General features: G+C 34.1%; 1 protein-coding gene across 5 annotated transcripts in view; it reads right to left on the reverse strand.

Moving 5' to 3' along the window:
- LOC100113753 (DNA-directed RNA polymerase, mitochondrial) overlaps positions 1-20,987 on the reverse strand; it is a 233,499-nt gene that overhangs the window by 119,045 nt on the left and 93,467 nt on the right. For all 5 annotated transcript variants that reach the window (XR_004345217.1, XM_031925528.2, XM_031925531.2 and 2 more), the window contains exon 7: positions 13,737-14,006. Coding sequence is in view for 4 of the 5 variants with exons in the window: in XM_031925528.2 (XP_031781388.1) it covers positions 13,737-14,006 (270 nt within the window). In the remaining variant the exon portion in view is untranslated. The remainder of the gene's footprint in view (positions 1-13,736; positions 14,007-20,987) is intronic.

Genomic DNA, 20,987 nt, shown 5'->3' on the forward strand with positions numbered 1-20,987 from the left:
GCTATTTTCTTCAGCCATTTCATCTATCATAGAGAAGACCGTTTCTATTGGTTTGTATTTTTCAGTGTTTACATTTTTGTTATCATCCCATTCATTTGCAGTTGCTTTTACGAAATTAATGAATTTTATATTTGCTTTATTTTTTGTAGTTTTGACCATGCAGGTATTTATTATTTCATTCGTTATGTTGTCTAAACTATCTGTAATATTCTGATATGTTAAAATCATTTTTTTATAGTTGTAGTTGGAAATGCGTCGATGTTGACGTATTTTGTGAGAGTTACATTTGCCCTTAGCGCAAATGTAAGTTCTAATATCTAAGTAAACAGAATTTATTTCAGTTTTTTGTCTATTACTTTTCATATCATTTCTGCGCTGCATTAAATCCTGTATTAATGAAGATATTACTCTCTGTTGCTCACCATGCTCCTGATTGGACATCTCTAAGAACCATGATTTAAGTTACTTGCAGTCAATTGTAGTGGGAGTACTTATCTTACTCATTATTTCTCAACCAATCTTGTATTTTCTTGAAGTTTGATTTTTTCCGTAAGTATATGATTTTGAGATTATTTGGTAGATTATTGTAGATGTTGATAGCTTTAATGTAGCTAGTTTTTGTACTAATAGTTTTAGCATACTTCGGTAGGATTATTAGCTTTTTCCTTGTTATGCTTGATGATTTTGTATACTGATCTTTGAGGCTATTGTAGTGGTACTGTAGGCTTTCGTAGGCGAATAATTGTTGAAGGTTAAGTGGGTTAACACTTTGAAAGGTATTTTTGTTTATAATTCTTATGATTCTTTTTTGGACCGCTTGTAACAGTTGTAGGTTATTTTGATACGCACCACCCCACGCAACTATTCCATAGTTAATCAGGCTATGAAAGAATGCGTAGTAAATTATTCTTAGAGTAGTTGTGTCCATGAATTTGGAGATTTTACTGAAGATAAAAACAAGGTATCTTGTCTTGTTTATAAGGTATTCAATATGTTTATCCCATCTCATGTTCGTGTCAAAAATTAAGCCTAGGTATTTCGTTTCTTCTACTCTCTTTATTATTTCATTATTAATTTTAAATTCAATTTTTTTCGGCACACTAACGCAGTAATTTCCAAAAGTCATGTATACTGTTTTTTGAACATTGAGTGTCAATTTATTTAGCCTGAGCCGTGTAGAGATATCGTCGAGGTGTTTGTTCATTTTTACTTCAACCTCGGACCAAGTTTTCCCAGTAGTTATTACTGCAGTGTCATCTGCATAAGAAATTATGGAGATTTCTGACATATTTATTAGCAAGTCATTTACGTAAAGTATAAATAGCAAAGGGCCAAGTATCGTACCTTGGGGGACGCCGGTATTTACATTTTCGAATTCGCTTGTATGCGAACCTATTCTTACTTTTTGCTTCCTATTGTTTAGGTAACTTGTAATAAGTTGGTGCCCCTTGCCTCTTATACCATATGCATAAAGCTTGTCTAGAAGTATTATATGATTAACAGTGTCAAATGCCTTTGCTAGATCTAGAAATGTAATAGCTATCGGTGTACTTTGGTCCAGGTTTTCATATATTATTTTTGAGATCGTGTTTAATGCATCCTCGGTTCCAATGTTTTTTCTAAATCCATATTGATTTTTACTAATATTTTACTTTGACATATAAATTCTATTATTCTATTATGTATAATTTTTTCGAAGATTTTAGCAATATTTGATATTAGTGATATAGGCCTATAGTTTTCCATTTCGTTTTTTTTCCCAGCTTTGTATATTGGTATCACTTCAGCTGCCTTCAATATATCAGGCCAGATTGCCATTTCGATACATTGATTGATTACGTGGGCAAGGGGATCTGCAATAATAGTAGCTATAGTTTTCAGTGCCTTTGCACTTATTTTATCAATACCACCTTTTTTAAGTTTCATGTAGTCTATTATTTTTATAACTTCAATTTCGCTGGTTGGCTTGATGTAGATTGTTTTTGGATTGCTTTTAGGTAATTCTAGTTTTTTATTTCTTGGTGTATTTATTTTATTACTCAATGTTTCTCCAAGTTTGCAGTAAAATTGGTTCATATTGTTGTCAATTTCGTTCTTGTCGGTTATTGTAGTATTGTTTTCAGTTTTTAGTTGACTGATAGTAGTATCTATTTTATTTTTATTTTTGCTTATCTTGCTATTAATGCAGGCTCAGAGTTTTCTGGGATCATCCCTATTTTTCTCAATTGTTTTTTTTTTCATGTTCGATTTTCGCTTCTTTAATAACTTTATCTAGAGTTTTAACGAAATGTTTATAGTTTGCTTTTAGTTCTTCATTATTCGGATTTTGTTTGAGTTTGTTGTAAATATTTCTTTTGTATTACAGGAATTTAGAATCGCTTTTGTTATCCAGTCTTTCCTGGGGGTTTGTTTGGATTTCCGCAGATTTGGTTTTTTATATTTCGAACTCTCCACGCAATATTGGATTTCTTTTATCATTTCGTTTATATTCTCATTTGGATCATTTGTATTCTTAAATTTTGACCAATTTATTTGCCTAGCAGTGTTATATAGTTTTTTATAGTTGTAATAGTATATATCTCCTTCTGACTCTTTTTTATTCTGTTTTAATACTCCATTTTTTAATTCTAGGAAAAGTGGGTAGTGATCGGTAATGGGCGTCATGAGAGTTAGTGATTTTGTACGTAGAAAATCAGTTTTGACAAAGATATTATCAATGCAAGTTCCTTCATTTATAGTTATGTTTGTAGGTCTGGTGGTGTTAGTAAAACCTGGGAGGAAACCTTTTTCCTGAAGGTTGTTCATGAATTCCATGCTTACATGATTATAGTCTTGAATATTTATGTTAAAATCACCAATTATAATATGGTTTTTTGCTTTTTTTTATGTTCTAGATAAGTTTTTAGGTTCTGATTAAATTCTATGCTACTCAGTCCGTGTGATCTATATAAGGATGAGATCTCAAGTAGTTTATTATTATTTAGAGGGATAGTAGTGTTTAATATTTTAAGCTTACCTATAGCTATTATTTCGTTAGTATGTTTAACATTTTTATTTACATAGACCACAACACCATCATTTTTGTTGATGTCTCCGTGATTATAATAAAGTTCGTAATCTTTTATTCTATAATACTGATAGTGTGTTAGTTTCCATACCTTTGTACATACAATAACGTAAGGTTTTATTTTTAGACTTTTAAGAAAGATTTGTAATTTATCGATATTGGCATTTAGGCTTCTAATGTTTAAATACAAAATTAGATCATTACTACTAGTCCTTTCCTTATTGAAAGACTCAATATCCATATATGTTCGCTCTTGTTCATTTAGGCTATTTTGTATTTCGTCGATTAAATTTATTTGTGCTTCCCTTATTCAACTGATGAATTTGCTGTGTTCTTTGGAATAATATGCTGACTGTTGTTTTCTTGCTGTGTATCAAAACGTAGATTTCCCTCTTTTTTTCCTGCCATTATCGATCTGTGGTATAGTAGTTTGTTTGTTTGTAGATTATGTATTTGTTTACGTGCGCTTGTTTCGTCCCACGTCAATAAAGGACTATTTAGGTTACGGATGGGCGTGACTTAAACACGGACTTTGGTCACGCAGTGCTATAAAATAGTATACGATACTTGAGACTCAAATCGACATATTATTACACGGCGTGTATGCAATCATAAAATAATTTTTTAGTGTTTGCAAGTTTTGGAGCTGATTTCGACAAATTATCTGGTATGGGTTCGCAAGTTATTAGAATTTGTGGCCAAGTATATCATAATGTTTATGCTTTGCATCCAAACGAAAATGATTCACGAAAATATGGTCAATTATACGTTCTGGATTGTAGCACCCTGTACAAGCTCCGCAAAAAAATGTATACATATTAAATACTAAATTATATGAAACAACATTTTAGATTATACAAGATCATCTTATGCTTCTCCACTCCCAATACGAAGCTACGCGCCACAGCTGACAGCTGAGCTCAAAGCAGCAGTACAACAGCAGCGCCACGAGCCAGCCAGCGGCAACAGCGGCAAGCAGTAAGAAAGCGGGGAGAGCGCGTAACACGCGCTTATATCTATATAAACCAAGCGGCGAGCGCAGCGGCGCAATTATAATGAGAGTAGGAGTAGAGAGCGAGCGGCGGTGCGGCGTACTCATTATATTATAAGTGTGTAAATGAATTTTGTATATAGGTGTGAATGAGTGTGTGCAAGTATGAATTTGATTCCGGAGTTTTACCGGCGGCTCGATTCCCGCTCTCTCCGTGGCCTATAAAAGGACCCGCACAACCAGTATTAGCTCACTAGCTCCAGCGCCACTTAAGCGCCTAGTCTCTTCTCAAGAGCAACTCACGCCTTGAGATGATAAATTCAAAGACTTGTCAAACACTTATAAAAATTTCGAACTAAAGCAGATAACACAAATTCAAGCGTATCTACTTAAAATCTTATTTGTAAAAATCAAAGCGGATTTATTCATATATTTTGTGACACAGAATATATGCAACAATTAATGCAATATTCTTATCCTTAAATATAATTTGAATACATTTATTTGTTATAAAAACTTTTATTATTGAAATAAATTTCCACTACCTGGCATCCCGGACCTGTCTTATATGATAATAATACACTACTATATATAATTACTTTCCTATTTATGATCTGTTGTCAAAATTCGGACGTAGATCAGTAAATGATTACTGCTCTTCTCTAAAATTTAAAATCTCATACGCGCTACGGTCCGAGAAGAGTCATGACCGTTTCAGAATGAAATGACAACGATTCAACGCATAAATAATAAAAGTAATCTTGAGGCAATAAAATTAGATTTACTTAGTCGATTAGACAGTTTATTGAGAAGAGTTAATCCATATGCTAGAGCTTATAAAAGGATGTATAAGGTAGAAAAAGAAGAATTAAAACCGTCTAATGAAAGGAATTGCCAACCAAAAATTATTATAATGTTAATTACAAATAATGATGAATTAGATGAAAAAAGATATAATGAAACTACATTTAATGAAGTTGCAATGATATTTGTTGGTGAAGATTATCATTCAACGATCGAACGTGATATTGTTATATATTCAAGGCATGATTGACCGATTAGCATACCTCTAATAAATAAACACACTGATCCAATGACATCCACTTATATATCATAGCAATGTAAAACATTTTATGATTCATGATCATGACATAAACATGTTCAAAAAATTTTCCAAAAATTTATAATAATAAGACACGTTTTCAAGCAACAGGATAATCGATATACAAACGAAGAAATAATGGTATAAAAATTAATTATAAAAACAGAAATTCTCAAAAGACAGCTGGTAATCGATTTGTTGTATCTAATAATCCTTTTTTATTATTAAATTTTAAATGATATATTAATGTAGAAGTATGTTCAACTGTCTAAAGTGTTAAATACTTATTTTAATACTGTTATAAAGATCATGACTGTAGTTTTGTTAAAATTCGTAATACAGATATTAATTTTGAAGAAGATAACAGTATAAATCAAACTTTATGTAAGGAAAAAGACGAGTACAAATATGATGAAATCAATCAATATCTTAATACAAGATATTCAAGTCCTCCAGAAGCTATGCACATATTAATAGAATATTGTTTACGCGAAATTTCGCATATTATGAAAAGATTAGCTATTCACGGCAAAGATCAACAATTTGTATATTTCAAAAAAGAAAAGAAAAAAACAATTAAAAATAAAATAACAGAAACGACATTTACCGCATTTTTTAAATTAAATCAAACTGATCTTGATGCAAGAAATTATTTGTATTCTGATATACCAATACATTACCCATTTGACAAAAAACTGAAAACATGGAACAAAAAGAACAAATTTTATAAACCAATATTAAGCAGAATGTATTTAGTATATCCAAAAGACCGACAACGATACTTTATCAGATTATTACTTTTACATTTTAAAAGGTCAACCTCATTTGGAAACTTACGTACTGTTGACGGAGTTTTATATCCTACATTTTATGAAGCTGCTATAGCAAAACAGCTTGTCAATGAAGATGGAAAGTAGGACAAATGTTTACAAGAAGCAGTACAAATACAGTTTCTAACAGTACTATGTGAATTATTTGCTTTTATTTGTATTTCTCATAAACCCTATTAATGCACGAGAATTATATGAGAAATATAAGAGGAATTTTTATCATTCTAAATATGAAGAATGTGCAGGTGGAAATATAGCACTTAATGCAATTAAAAAAGTAATGCAAGCAAACGGTTTGCCGTTAATGAATTTTAATTTGCCTAATATAACAATGTACATTGAAGAATTTGATAATGCAACATTTTTGTATAAAAAAACTAATATGCTAGATGAATTACAAAAGAAAGTCGCATCCCTTAAAATTAATCAAAAAATGTATATGATGCAGTTTTAGTAAGTTTAAATTATGAACAGGATAAGTGTATTTTTATTGATGGACCAGAAGGGAGTGAAAATAGTATATTGTGCAACTAGGAGAGGGGGCGGGCTATTTTTAACGAGGGTGAGATCTGAGCACGAGTTGGAGTCTCGGGCACCGTAGGCGCCCGAGACGGAGACGAGTGCTTAAATCTCACCCCAGGTAAAAATGGCCCTCCCCCCTTGTTGCACACTGTACTTTTTTTGACAAGTGCATGTAAAGACTCGTATTTATGCATAAAGAGTGAATATGCATAGGAATGCATAGGAAATTTTTCATTTTGAGTCGTGCGAAACTTTCAAAATTCATTTACAAATTTTACAAAAGATATACAAATTTTGAAAATTTAAAAAATTTTTGAAAATGTTTAAAAATTTTGTTTGAAAGTTTTTGAAAATTTTAACGCATTTTTGAGTAGCGGAAGGGAATAGCCATTCCCTCCCGCTGCAGCAGGAGGATATAATTCCCTCCCGCACGCTTAAAATGAGAAGCTTGTTATTCACTTTAGATGCTTAGGAACGGGTTTTTTCCATGCACGTGTTAAGAAATAGTTATTTACTCAATATTTTAATACCCTGGTAAAAAAGCACCCATTTAAACTGGCCGTAAAGGCAAACATCGCTAAAAGCGAAACGCTTTGCTTTTCACATAAGGCACTCGCCGATATTTAAAGGTTCACTGATGAACACATAGACACACTACATACACACACAAAGTATGCAGATATTCAAATATTGTTGATAAATTCATTGAACTGTAATGAGGTAAGACTTGACGATGAGAGGAAACATCGTCTTTTTTTCCTGTTCTAATTACCGGTTGTATTATCGGATGGTATTTTCAATATACTGACCATGCTTTATTGAAGAAATTCGAATTCTTATGAAATAGATCAATTTTTCAGATTCATCAATTGCATAATCTAAATAAAACTAGTCAGTTTCATTCGAATACTTTTATTAATCTGCTGCAGCAAAAAATAATGTTAAATTTTAATGACCAATGATTTGTGTATAAAACATTTTAGGGATTGTAATGATACCCTGTTAAAAATATTCACACCAAATTTTGCATCAAATTTTATGTAATAATTTAGAACTTTTATGTGTACAATATTACGCAAATCAATTAAATTGTAAAACTTTATGTAAAATTTTAAATAAAATTGTACATAAAGATCAGTATGCAAAATTTTATGTGAAATATTACGTAACGTTTTACAATTTTATTCGTGCATGTGAAATTTTATATCTAATAGTTTGAAATCTTTACATAAAATTCTATGTAAAATTTGATGTAAATATTTTTGAGAGGGATAATAACATGAAATAGTACATTACACAACTATGGGCTAAAGTTGGCTTTTTTAAGCGAGGATGATGATTGAGCACTAGTAGAAGTCCAAGGCGCCGCAGGCGCCCGAGACGGACACAAGGGCTCAATCATCATTTGAGTCAGAAAAAGCCAATTCGCCCCTTGTTATGTACCGTGTTTTTTATAATCAGGGCCTCGATAGCGCTCTTTTTAGCTTGCCTAAAAAAGCAGAATTTTGAAAATTTTGAAAAGTAATTTACTTTTACCCCTAGGAAAAAAACATTTTCGCCTTAAGATATATGTATATGTGTGTTTGAGTGTGTTTATTTATACATATACACACAAAAACACTAAAAAGGCCTTTCGCCAAGGCTTGACAAACTGGACTTTCGCTCTACTTTTTCGTAGGCGAAAAGCGCGTTTTCGATGCACGTTTTATGAAAAATTTATAAGTTAATAATACGATTAGAAAATAATTAACAACGGCACCTTTTTTGCAATAGCATTATTCCAGCTAAGGAAACAGACTAAACTATTCCTGATAAATGCTGCCCTACGGGATAATACTTATTTAACATGGTGGGTCAGTATTTATTTGTTTCTGTGCCTTTTTGCGTGTAACGGGCCTAATCTTCAGTCACGACAGTGGCAACACTTCCATCTGTCTAGCAGCCACGGCTATACCGGAGCCAGAATAGCAGTTCGACACTGCAACGTACACCAGTCCCGCCATCTACGAAATGTTGTATGGCACTTATGACGGTTTATGTCATGTCGTTAAGGCCTACAGTTTGGGACTTGCTCAATGACAACAGCGCCACTGTGTGCTCTCTCCGAAATAGATGTGTTCTTATCTAAATAGTTCTTAATTCTGTTACTACAGTTTAATGAGATTTATATTTATTGAGCAAATTATATCATTCTGTGCGTTAAAAGTGTAAGCTAATGTATTTTAGCATATTAATAATTTTCTGATTTTCCGTAAAAGCCATGGAGTCATGCTAGCAAATTGTGTAAGAAGTGAAGTTGCCTTTGATTACTAATGGTGTTATTCTATAGTTACATTTATGTAGTTAATGATTCAGATCGTTTGTCCAATTTTAATATTGAAGTTCACACTCCATATTTAGTTATATTATTCTAGATTTTAGTTTGTTTAAACTTTTCAATTTTAAATTGTAAATTGTATTGCATATATTGTTGGTGCATAATAATATTGTTTAATAGTTATTATTTTTCTCTAATTATTAGTGATATATGTGCGTGTATGTATATAATTAGTTAAATTTCACAAGTGTTCCACGTATGTGTATACTGCCTTCAATAAAGTACTTCAATTGAATTATTAGATAAGTGATTTATTATGAAATAAAAACAAAAATTATGATTTAAAACTTTTTCTATTGAGCATTTACTTTGTGGAATCTTTTTATTGTTGCCCCACTTTGCAGCAGGTAAAGCAATCACCATCTCCTCGCCTCTCTCCTCGAGCCACGGCATTAGCGGTCGGTCGCACCGCAAGTGTCAAATTTGCATATAAAACCACTTATTGGCCATTATATCATGTTTGTTTTCTACATAACTTCTAGTAGAAGGTCAGGCCCATTCTGAAACTTTACAGCTACTTTTTTACTATAAAAAGGTATCTTTTTACTGTATTGAGGTTGTCGGAGTCCGGATCAAACATTCAGATTTTTATATTTTAAGGTTTAAAATGCAAATAAGGTAGCCTTAACATATATATATATATATAGGGCTTTGGAAGTATTTTTATTAAAAAATTCAGAAAATTTCACAATAAAAGTATCTTGGTAGTTTTAGTTAAAAATGCATCCCTTATGAGCTACAAAACAATGAAAATAGGCAAAAATTGCTTAAAACCTCAACTTTGACCAGCTAGATCTCAAAACCAAATGAGGGAATCGCACTGAAATTGTTTTTGAGAGTCAGATACAACATATAGAACATATATATACAGTTTAGGCAAAAATTAAAATTTTATATCTTTGACTTTACAGTGAACCACACACACACACACACACACACACACACACACACACACACACACACACACACACATACATATATATATATATATATATATATATATATATATATATATATATATATATATATATATATATATATATATAATATATATATATATATATATATATATATATATATATATATATATATATATATATATATATATATATTATACCTATCGTAGAAACCTTTTAAACATTAATATTAGTGAAAGTAAGAGCTCGATCCGGACTACGACCACCAAAAAATTCATGAAGATACCGTTTGCTTCCTTTATATCGGAGCCTTGTAACAGTAATTTTTGGAGATTGTGTAAAAATCCATGACGAAACATTAAAGGATAAGGTAATTCTTGCTGCTAAAAACAATGATGTAATTGATATTAATAATAAAATACTGGCTATTATGGAAGGACATTTCGTTGAATATTTCAGTATAGATACAGTAGAAGATGATAATGGAGAAAACTTAAAGGTTACCAAACAACTGTTGGACCAGCTAGTACAGGATGCTGTAAAAGGAAACTGGCACTAATGGCAGGCGATTTTAACACCTCAGCAGTAGAGTGGCGTAGCCAAAGGACAAATGAAAGAGAACAAGTGCTATTAGAAGCATTCGTCCTCCTAGACTTGGTCTTAGTTAATCAGGGATTCTCTTACACATTTCAAAAAGAAGACGCAGGGTCCATCATAGATCTCACGTTTGTTAACAGCTGCCTTATTAACTTAGTTAGATCGTGGACGGTAAGCAATCATTACACAAATAGTGACCGCCAAGTGATAATAATGGAGATAGAAACACCAAAATGGAGATCCAAGAACGAAAAAAGTCGGTAAAACGAAGGATTATGACAAGGATATGAGACATTTTTGCTGGTTCTAGAATAAATATAGCTGTACGGATCTGTGAATGATAAGGTCGAGCAGGTGATAGGAAATATTACCCAAGCCTGCGACACAACGATGCTGAGAAAGGCGTCCAATTAAGGATGAACGTCAATATACTGGGGGGATAAAGAAATTAACGCTGCCCACAGCGAGCGTCATCAAGCCAGAAGAGGGAAACAGAGGGTTAGGAAGAAATACTACAAGACTGGTAGAGGTCCAGAAGTAGTAGACGCCCAAAACAAAAAAATGAAGGATGCTAAACGGATACTCAAGAAAAAAATCCGCAAAAATGAGCGACGGTGCCTTAAAGAGTTACAAAACGAGATTGAGCTAGATCCCTAGGGGTGACCGTACCATTTAATAATGAAGAAGATAAAGGAAGGTTATATCCCTCCCCCCTCCTAAAACCTGGAATTACTGGATCATATTGTGAATACGCTGTTTCTCCTTCAACTGGAAGTACCAGCTATCCCTGAAAAAGACGCAAATAGCGAAATCATTCTAACAATTACCACAGAAGAACTACTGGCTGCATGCAAAAGGGTTGGAGACGACAAGGCTCCAGGCTTGGATAGCATACCCAATATTGCATTGAAACAAGCTATCCAGGTACGCTCCGATGTCTTTGTGGACTATACAATTCATGTCTCGAAGAAGGGACGTTTTCTAAGAACTGGAAGAAGCAACGCCTGGTACTAATACCAAAAGGAGATAAGCCACCTGGAGAAGCTGCCTCATACAGACCATTCTGCATACCGGACACTTCAGGCAAGATTTTAGAGCGCATAATAAGCGTTCGAATGGACCAAGTCATTAAAGAACCAGGTGGACTAGCGGAATATCAATACGGCTTCAGAAAAAAACGCTTTACTGTTGACGCCATAAGCTTAGTAGTCGACACCACTAGAACTGCAATAGAAGGAAAGAGATGAAAAGGAGGAGCCAAGAAATACTGTGCTATTGATAGACTGGATGTTGAAAATGCGTGTAACTCAGCCAGCTGGGGGCAAGATACACGAGACACGGAAGAAAGAGGTACCCGCATTTATAAGAAGGATTATGTCTGACTACCTGAAAGACAGAACCCTATTGTATGACACAGAGAGCGGCACGAAAGCCTATAAAGTAATCAGGGTCCCGCGAGGGTCAGTGCTTGGCCCATTATTGTGGAACATCAAGTACGATGAAGTACTTAGGCTAGAGCTACCCGAATGGGCAACGGTTGTAGGATTTGCAGATGACATTGCAGTAGTATAATCCACGATTGGCCAAAGCAGACTGGACTTGAACATACTAGCCATAAAGCGAAGGCTGTCCTTATATCTTATAGTAGAAAGAAAATGGAGACAATAATACTGACAGTGGACGGACACAAAACAGACTCCCAGCTGACCATTAAGTACCTGGAATCACCATGGACACTAGACTAACGTTTAAGCAGCATCTCAAGAGGGTGAGTAATAAGGCAGAAAAAGTTGGTACTGCACTATCGCGACTAATGACAAATGTAGGTGGACCAACGCAGGGTCGAAGGTTACTCCTAGCTAATGTAACTATATTAATTATGTTATACGGTTCCCCAATATGGGCGGATGCCATGTTGGTGAACTCCTACGCACGAAAGCTGTCAAGAGTTTATACACTGAGATAAAATCATGGACTCGTTGCTAGCGAGTACCCCATGGAGTATATCCTGCGCGAGCAGCCTGGAGTAATTCCAAGTGCTGCCGCCTGGACTGCGACTAGCGCTATGGAAAAATTGCAGGCGCTCTCTCCCGCCAATAGTTCCATGGTGTAACCCCAATTATCGCGGCAGGCTCCTTGGAATTTACGGACCACGTGCATGCACGCGCGACAGCACTATGACTTTGGATTGTTTGCAGGTTTTTCGCAAAATTACGAATATTGTATAATCATGAGTGTTTTGTGCATGAGATAAGACGGAGGAAAAAGCAGATTTTCATTCAATTAATACCATCAACTGCTGCTAAAATTATTAAATTAGCTCAGACTAAGAAAAGAGATATTCTCATTAAATAAATTTTCAAAGTAAATTCAAATTGTATACAAAAGCTAATTCTAATATTTTTATTATGGCATGCCAGTCAAGAATTGTCCCTCCGCAGAAGTAAACTGTGAGATTTTCTATTGACTTTCTATCTTTGGTCATCGTTCTTGAGAAAGTTGATAAATTCTTCAATATCAATTTATATGCATACTAAAAGCTCTAAAAGGTTGAAATTGCATCCAATATATTTTAAATATAACTTTTTAATGCATTTGCAAGTATATAGATTAAATAAACTAATGTTTAGAGGAGTTCCATTTGCAAATGCATTAAAAAGTTATATTTCAAATATATTGGATACAATCTCAACTTGATGAGATTTGTATCCAAGCAGTACGAGCGCCCGCAACTATTCCATGAGCCTGCCCCGATAATTGCGGATGGCTCTATGGAAATATTGCTTGGACTTGTCACAGGAAATTTTCCGTAGCGCTACTGCATTATATGCGGCAGCAGCTGGAACTACTCCAGACCGCTCGCACAGGATATACTCCATGGGGCACTCACCAGCAACGAGTCCATGATTTTTCTCTCAGTGTAGGAGAAGTCCACTGCGGGTCGCTTCTGCCTATCGAACCGTATCAGAAGATGCAATGTGTGTTATTTCAGGTATACCGCCTATTGACTTGCTAGACGAAGAAAGCCGGCGTGGTGACAATAGTGAAAAGGAAGTTTGGAAATCCGCGAAGGAACAAATACTAGCTGAGTAACAAAGACGATGGAACTCTAGTGAAAAGAAGTGATAGACGCAACGCCTCATACCAAGAATTGTTGACTAGACCTGGACTGTAATTACTACCTTATATCACATCATACATAAATACATTCGAAGAAAATCATTCTATTTATCTTGAAATTGTTACAATTGAATTTAATAATTTATAAGGATTCTCTTTATAACCACAATTGAGCATTCTTAATCTTTATAAAATAATATTACAATGATTTACCTCATACATTTTATAAACTTGATCACCCATGTGACGACATAATGAATTAAATGGTAAACTATACATTTCAGAGCCCATCCCTAATTTTCGAACTTCTCTCATGATAATACAAATATAATCATCTGGTTTCAAAATAGATAAGTATGGATACAACATGATGCTGGCTCTCTTTTGAAATGTCTCTCGGTTTCTTAAAGTGGATAAATTTCTTTTAAATGCACTCATAGCTGTTCTTTCCCATGTTTTTTCAAGATTAGACAGTTTATGTCTCTGAAAAAAACCATAAAATCATAATGTTAAATAGTATAAAAAAATATAAAAAAATATATTTGTACTACTGGATATGACATAAAATTGTAAAGAAATAAAGGCGTAACATAAATAAATAAATAAATAAATATATATATATATATATATATATATATTATCCGCAAAAGTCCCTGAGTAACAAAACTGGACTTATTTCCATCAATATTTACAGAGTTTTTATTTATTGTCTCATCGCAATACACTTTATATAGGTTATGATTGCATCTGAAGCGTAACATTCACTTATTATAAGTTTAGAATTGGTTAAAAATAAGATTATTTTTAACGTAAGGAATAACCTTATTTTTATTAAGCAAACCAATGCTGAAGCTTATTTTTCTACCAGGCAGTGATTTTGTTACATAATAAAATCATGTAACTTTGTATGAAACGGTTTTTTCATTCTAATATAAAAGAATTGAATAACTAAAATACATATATCGTTCTACCGTCCTGCGCGTATCTGCACTCCAACTGTACTGAACGCATGGGAATACGTGTGATTTCTTGAATATATTATAACGGGGCTCGTTTTCGTCGGGAAAACTCGAATAAACAACTGCAGCTTGTCGACTACTTCTTGAACTCCTCGTTCGTACATTAAGAGCTGTATTACGTACTTCCTAGTGCGTGCTTGACTGCTCGAAGTTCACTATAAGTTTCTTTACAACGTGTAGGCAGCGGTATTCGCGGGAAGGAGTCAGGATGCGGAATAGACGTGAGGTCCAGAATCAGAACTCTAGAATGAAGGAAATAATAAGACTAGAGTTCTATTTCTAAACGCAAAAAAAAAAAATAAATAAATTTACAAAGAAATGAAAGAAAAATAATCACCCCTGCTGTTAAGCTCTTCAGTCGTATACCTGCAACGCAATTTTTACAACTCTGCATATCAGAGTCTCCCAAAATCAGAGAAAAATAATACTGTTACAAGTGTATGTTAATTTACAAAATACGAAGTACTAAGTTACAATAAACTAATCTAAAGTTTAATATTTGTAGAGAGAGTAATAATTCCATTACATTGACTCAATCCCTAGGTGGATATTCAAAAATAGATTGATGTTGACTCTATCGATCTTCCCGAGGCGAGTTGTGTGTAAGAGAAGAGTAAAAAACCACAATACTTTCTTCTATTTTCTTCCTACGACGTTTCGGTGGCCAATGCCACCCTCATCAGCAAACTGTTGATTCGTAAAAGGCAACAATCAAGTTCAAATTTTAGATTTAGTTCGTATTATATAGTACCTTGGTCCCTTTCTTTAGGTTGTTTATGGAACTAATTAGTTATAAAGATATTAGGCTTCAAAATTTTGTTTTTTCACCCTGTATAACTGAAAACTGCATCACTTAGATCTCAGCTTCTATTTTATGGATTTTAATCTATAACTAGGCTCGTTTTTTCTGTTTTTTTTTACCAATTCGTGAAAAACACGATTTTTAGTTACGCATGTGTGTTTTTATCATGGCGATTTTCCGATTGCTAGTGATTTTAGACGCGTTCCGCAAACCATCCTAACCATTATAACTCGGAAACCAAATGTAGAACTTCTCTTAAAGAATCATGAATATTGAAGGTTATTATAACTATATAGACTACTTTAATCCCAAGTCCTTTCATGAAGCAGATCCGGAATCCTTCTGTTTGTTTCTCTTTGGCAATTGGCGCGCGTTATCGTGACGTATGTCAAAAAGTACAAAAACTTTAAATAATTATATATAAAGTAAAAAAATTCTTATATTACAGCAATACATAATCTTGAAGCTACGTGCCAAAGAATTTGCGACTGTACGTTCCGCCGTAAGGCCGCACTGTAGTCTGAATCGACTTTTTTTGGACAAAAAGCAATAGCGCCTCGTAGAATAGGGCTACCAAAAATAATCAGGGTGATTTTTTAAGGTCTGATGGTGTACTTTTATAGAAAAATAAGGAAATACTGTTTCTTATATGGGAAAGCCTTTGAAAATCCCGCTTAAACCATGGTTTTTTGACATTTTTTGACTATTTCTCCTCAAACATAAGTACAGAGGAAATCAGGACAAAAATTAAAAAATTGTGACGTGGCAAAACCCGTAAGGCGAATTTTCCTCTTTCGCTCACGGCCCCGAATCCGCGACACTATTAATTTTATTAACGTTTCCGAATCTCCTTGCGATCTCGGAGGAGGTCTCGCTAGATCGCCCTAAATCGGGATATTTAAGGTTGATTGGAATAACACACACACGATATCGCTTGAACTCTCCCTTTATTCTCTCTCTCTCTCTCTCTCTCTCTCTCTCTCTCTCTCTCTCTCTCTCTCTCTCTCTCTCTCTCTCTCTCTCTCTCTCTCTCTCTCTCTCTCGACGTACAGAATCTTCGAATATTTTGAATTGAGCTGGTTTTTAAACTGACCTGAGCGCGGCAGATTTGAAGCGCTGTGTTCAATCACCTTACTGACGCTGCAACATAAGGCGAGCGCGTTCGCCGATGAGCGCAACCAGTAGGTCACTCACCCCGAATTTTCTGTGGACTCGCGATTTATATTTCTGTTCTGCTGATTGCTTTTGCACTTTTTATATTTAATTCAACTAAGTTCATTTACAAATAATCTCGTAAATCATCGACCGTATTTTTAAGGCTACGAGGTTTTCATGCTTTTATGTGTTTTTTTTTTTAAAGAATGATCGCTATTTAAGCAGATCAAAGAATAAGTCTCTTTTCAGAGAGCTTTAGGATCGAGAAGATTGACCGCCATTTAGCAGATCTAGGGAAAAGTTACTACTAAGCAGACTTGAGGAAAGGGTTACACACGCACAACATAAAAAACTTGATTTATAAGGCTTTGAAACACTGTCACTTTTCGTATTTACTTTTTTTTCGATTGCTTTTGTAATTGCTTTCATTGCATTTATATATGTTTTATGTTCTTATTAGAACCACTGTTATTATCACTTTTTTTTAGTCCAACACACTGATATATTTTATCTGTTAGCAAAATTTTTACTTTTCTTTTACAAACGTCTAGCGTTCGATTCGTACCGGAACCAATGTCAAGTCGCAAATTCGATCTTTTATTTATTATCCTTACTTACTTGCGTTTAACCGCTTGGGCTGGAACGCTGCTGCTGTGCTGTAGTCAGGCTTATACAGGATGGGTGTTTTCGAATGAGAGACACTTGTAGTTGGCTGATTCTCACGATTTATTCAAAGCAAAGTTTTCTATAAAGACCGAAATCGCGTCTTAAGACTGATAGCTCTTTGGTAGCGACGGATAGGAACGTCGTCCAAAGAGTCCAGGTTGAGTGTACAAACACAACTGATCGCGCGAGGTATACAGAGTATACTTATCAACTTCGCTGTTCTACATATTATTCTGACTCATCGATTTTGAGTTTTCGGCTTCGCAATATTGCTTAACTGCAATACGTCGCAGGACGTAACAACTACAAAAAAGAGGATTACCATATATTCATATGTTATTATAGTTGCATACCAATGATAAATTTCGAGATACTGATTAAATTGATTCTATCATAAGTGCTGAAATACCAAATGAAAATGAATATCCATCCAAGATTATACAATATAGTAAAAAATAATATGATACACGGTCCCTATGGATCACGAAATAAAAATTGTGTTTGTATGAATGAAGATAAAACACGTTGTACTAAAAATTTTCCTAAACCTTATGTCAATCAAACTCACTATAATCATGATGGTTACCCTTATTACTGACGAAGAAAAAATAATAGTAAAATTACGTTTTCAAAACATAGGATTGTAGATAATAGTTTTGTCGTACCGTATAATCTATATTTATTATTTCTTTTAGAATATCATATTAATGTAGAAATATGTAGTACGATTAAAGCTATAAAATATTCGTTCAAATATTTTCATAAAGCTCCTGATACAGCTCTTGTGGAATTCGCAAATAAACATAATCCAGGTAATGAAGACAATGTAAACGAAAATAACGGTACATATAAATATGATGAAATATCACAACATCTCTCCACCAGATATGTATGTGCACCTGAAGCTATATATCGCATATGGGAATTTTTACTACATGAGCAATCTTATGTAATTAAAAGATTAGCTGTTCATGAAGAAGATGAACAATATGTTTATTATCAAGAAGTATGAGAAGACGAAATGATTAATAAAAATGTCCATACTAAATTGACATCTTGGTTTGAATTAAATAAAGAAAATCAAAATGCATCGCAATATTTATATCACGAAATTCCGTACCATTGTTTTTGATAAAAAAACAAAAAATGGAATAGAAGCAAAAAATTTATAAAACCTTCCTACGACTTTTATTATTACATGTACGTGGTGCAAAATCATTGGCGGATATACGTACTGTGGATAAAATTATTTATGGTAAATATGGAAATGCTTGTATATTAAGAGGTGTTATTAGTACTGATGGAGAATGAAATAAATGTTTGGCAGAAGCTGTAGTATTCAAGTTTCCAAAATCCATGTGTGAATTATTCGCATACATTCTTGTATTTCGAAGACCTATTGATTCGTTAGAATTATACGACAAATATAAATGTCACTTTATGGACCCGAAATAACCAAAAATTTAAGCAGAACAAAGAGCTTTGAATAACAGAAAGTATTTTATTATTACATGGGTTAAGATTAAATGATTTGCATATACCTAGTATTGAAAAAAATTACAATGATTAAGAATATAATAACGAATTACAAGTATGGAAAGATGGTGAACATTTAGAAACATTAATTAATTCTTTGTCTACCGATCAAAAAAAATGTATGACCTGATCATTAATGCTACAATTAACAGTATAAGAAATAATTATTATTTTATCGATGGTATAGGTGCAAGTGCTAAAAGTTATTTACATAACGTGATGATTAAATATTTAATTTCAATGAATGTTCCGTTCATTACAATGGCATGGACTGGTATTGCTGCTAATTTATTAATTAATGAAAAAACTGTCCATAGTATTTTTAAATTACCATTAAATATTAATGGTTTCAAAACATGCTTTTGAAGCAATTGATAAATGTTTTCGGGATACATGTAAAAATAACCTTCCTTATGCAGGTGTAAAGAACATACTAGATAGTAGGACGGGCTGCGTTCTGTTACTAAAGTTACACGCGGACTGTGGAATTGAGGATGTCCCGCGCTGCTAGTCTGCGCGGACGCGTATTTTGCGTGCGGACGGTATTCTGTCCTCGACTGCGTTTGGCGAACGTGTGAGTGTCCGCTGTACTTACGGTCGTTGCAGACAAGTCGCTTCTGACATTTCAATGTCCTGCGGACTCCGCGTTATGTCCGCTTTACTCGTCTTGTGTGTGGATGCTGATGGTTAGTCCACAAGTAAAGTACTCTTACCTGCACGTCGTGACTGTGAAGCTGATTTGAATTTATTTGTTTAGATTGGGGTTTAGTTATTATTATCAATTTAGTACACAAGGGTTTTATTTATATCGATTGTTATGTTTTTGTTGGCCCAGAGCACTTCACAGACGTTCAGTTTACAGAGTTGACAAAGTTTAGCTATATTTAGCTTAGGATGTTGTCGTTTTACAGTAGTATTTAGTAAGTTAAGTCTTATTTATTTATTAATTGTAAAGTACCTATGATTTATCTTAACAACTTAATATTATTATAATCCTGCGCACTCTAGATGGTTCTAATCACCATTCGTGGCAGATGCTGACTGTATTATCTACACGCGTTCACGTGGGAATTTAAAATAGGGATGGTCAACTGCACTTGCTAACGCCGGAGATTCCACTCGATGGACCTTAGCTTGTACTTCTCTCTGTGGCACTGATCTGTATTCAAAGGGCTCTCCGGTGTATGCTATGCCAAGGGACGGATTTAGCACGCTCCCAAGGTGTTGGACGGATTTAGCACGCTCCAAACACTAACACTAGCAAACACCACCGCTTCACCTTAGAATCAGTTGTAGCCACCAGTGAGTAAGTCACTACGCAAAAAGGCACTGCGTGGATCGGCTCCGGGGTTTTTAAAGTCTCGGTACCGATTTACGCAGTTATGAAATTTAGATGAAAAAGATCGTGGTAGTCCAATCAACATTCGCCACAAAGGATCGACGCGTACGCCTTGTAGTCGTCTTTTGCGCGCACGAGGAGTGCTGACACAGAGGTCAGAGCACTCGCTCCGATTTTCGGCGCTCAGTTGTGTAATGTCGCAGTCGGATGCACCTGCGATCCGTATGTACTTTCTACGTGCTCACATGGTTGCCGGTTCGCAGGATGTACAAATATATAATTTAAGAGTATAAACGTGGGACATTACACAGGGAAAGTTATATACGGTGTAGATCGAAATTTGACTGCAACTAAATTAAATATAGAATCGTCGAAAAAAGATCTCATAGATTGAATCGATAAACTTACTAATAACTTGACAAAATTACAAAGAAATTCCAGTAATTATACTCTACCTATGGAGGAAAACCTTTACTTTCAAAATCTCTAAAATTAAAACCTCCAGTTTTTAAAGCGGATTCTAAAGACAAACCTAGGAGATATCTAAGAGAACTGAAAAAATACATTAACGTTATGAACATTAATCATAATGAAATGATTTTAACGAACGGGCAAACTCTAGAAAATTCTGCATCTTCTTGGTCTGACATTGCACAACAAACAATAAAGTCAATCGAAGATTTTGAAACTGAATTTAAAGCGCATTTTTGGATTTCTGACATTCAGGACGAGTGGACGCGTAAAGTTGAATATAATCACTATAATTTTTTATCAAAATATAGCCGTCTTGAATACGCAACTTACGTATGGGCCTTTGCACAAAATCTCGAAAGAAACTTTACGGAAACCAAACTCGTGCGTAAAATTTCAAATCATTTTGATTGGGATATACAGTTAGATCACAAAACATAAGATCACAAGAAGAGTTCTTTGAATTATTAGCTTTT

This window comes from Nasonia vitripennis (assembly GCF_009193385.2).
Source record: "Nasonia vitripennis strain AsymCx chromosome 2 unlocalized genomic scaffold, Nvit_psr_1.1 chr2_random0011, whole genome shotgun sequence".
Taxonomy (NCBI): domain Eukaryota; kingdom Metazoa; phylum Arthropoda; class Insecta; order Hymenoptera; family Pteromalidae; genus Nasonia; species Nasonia vitripennis.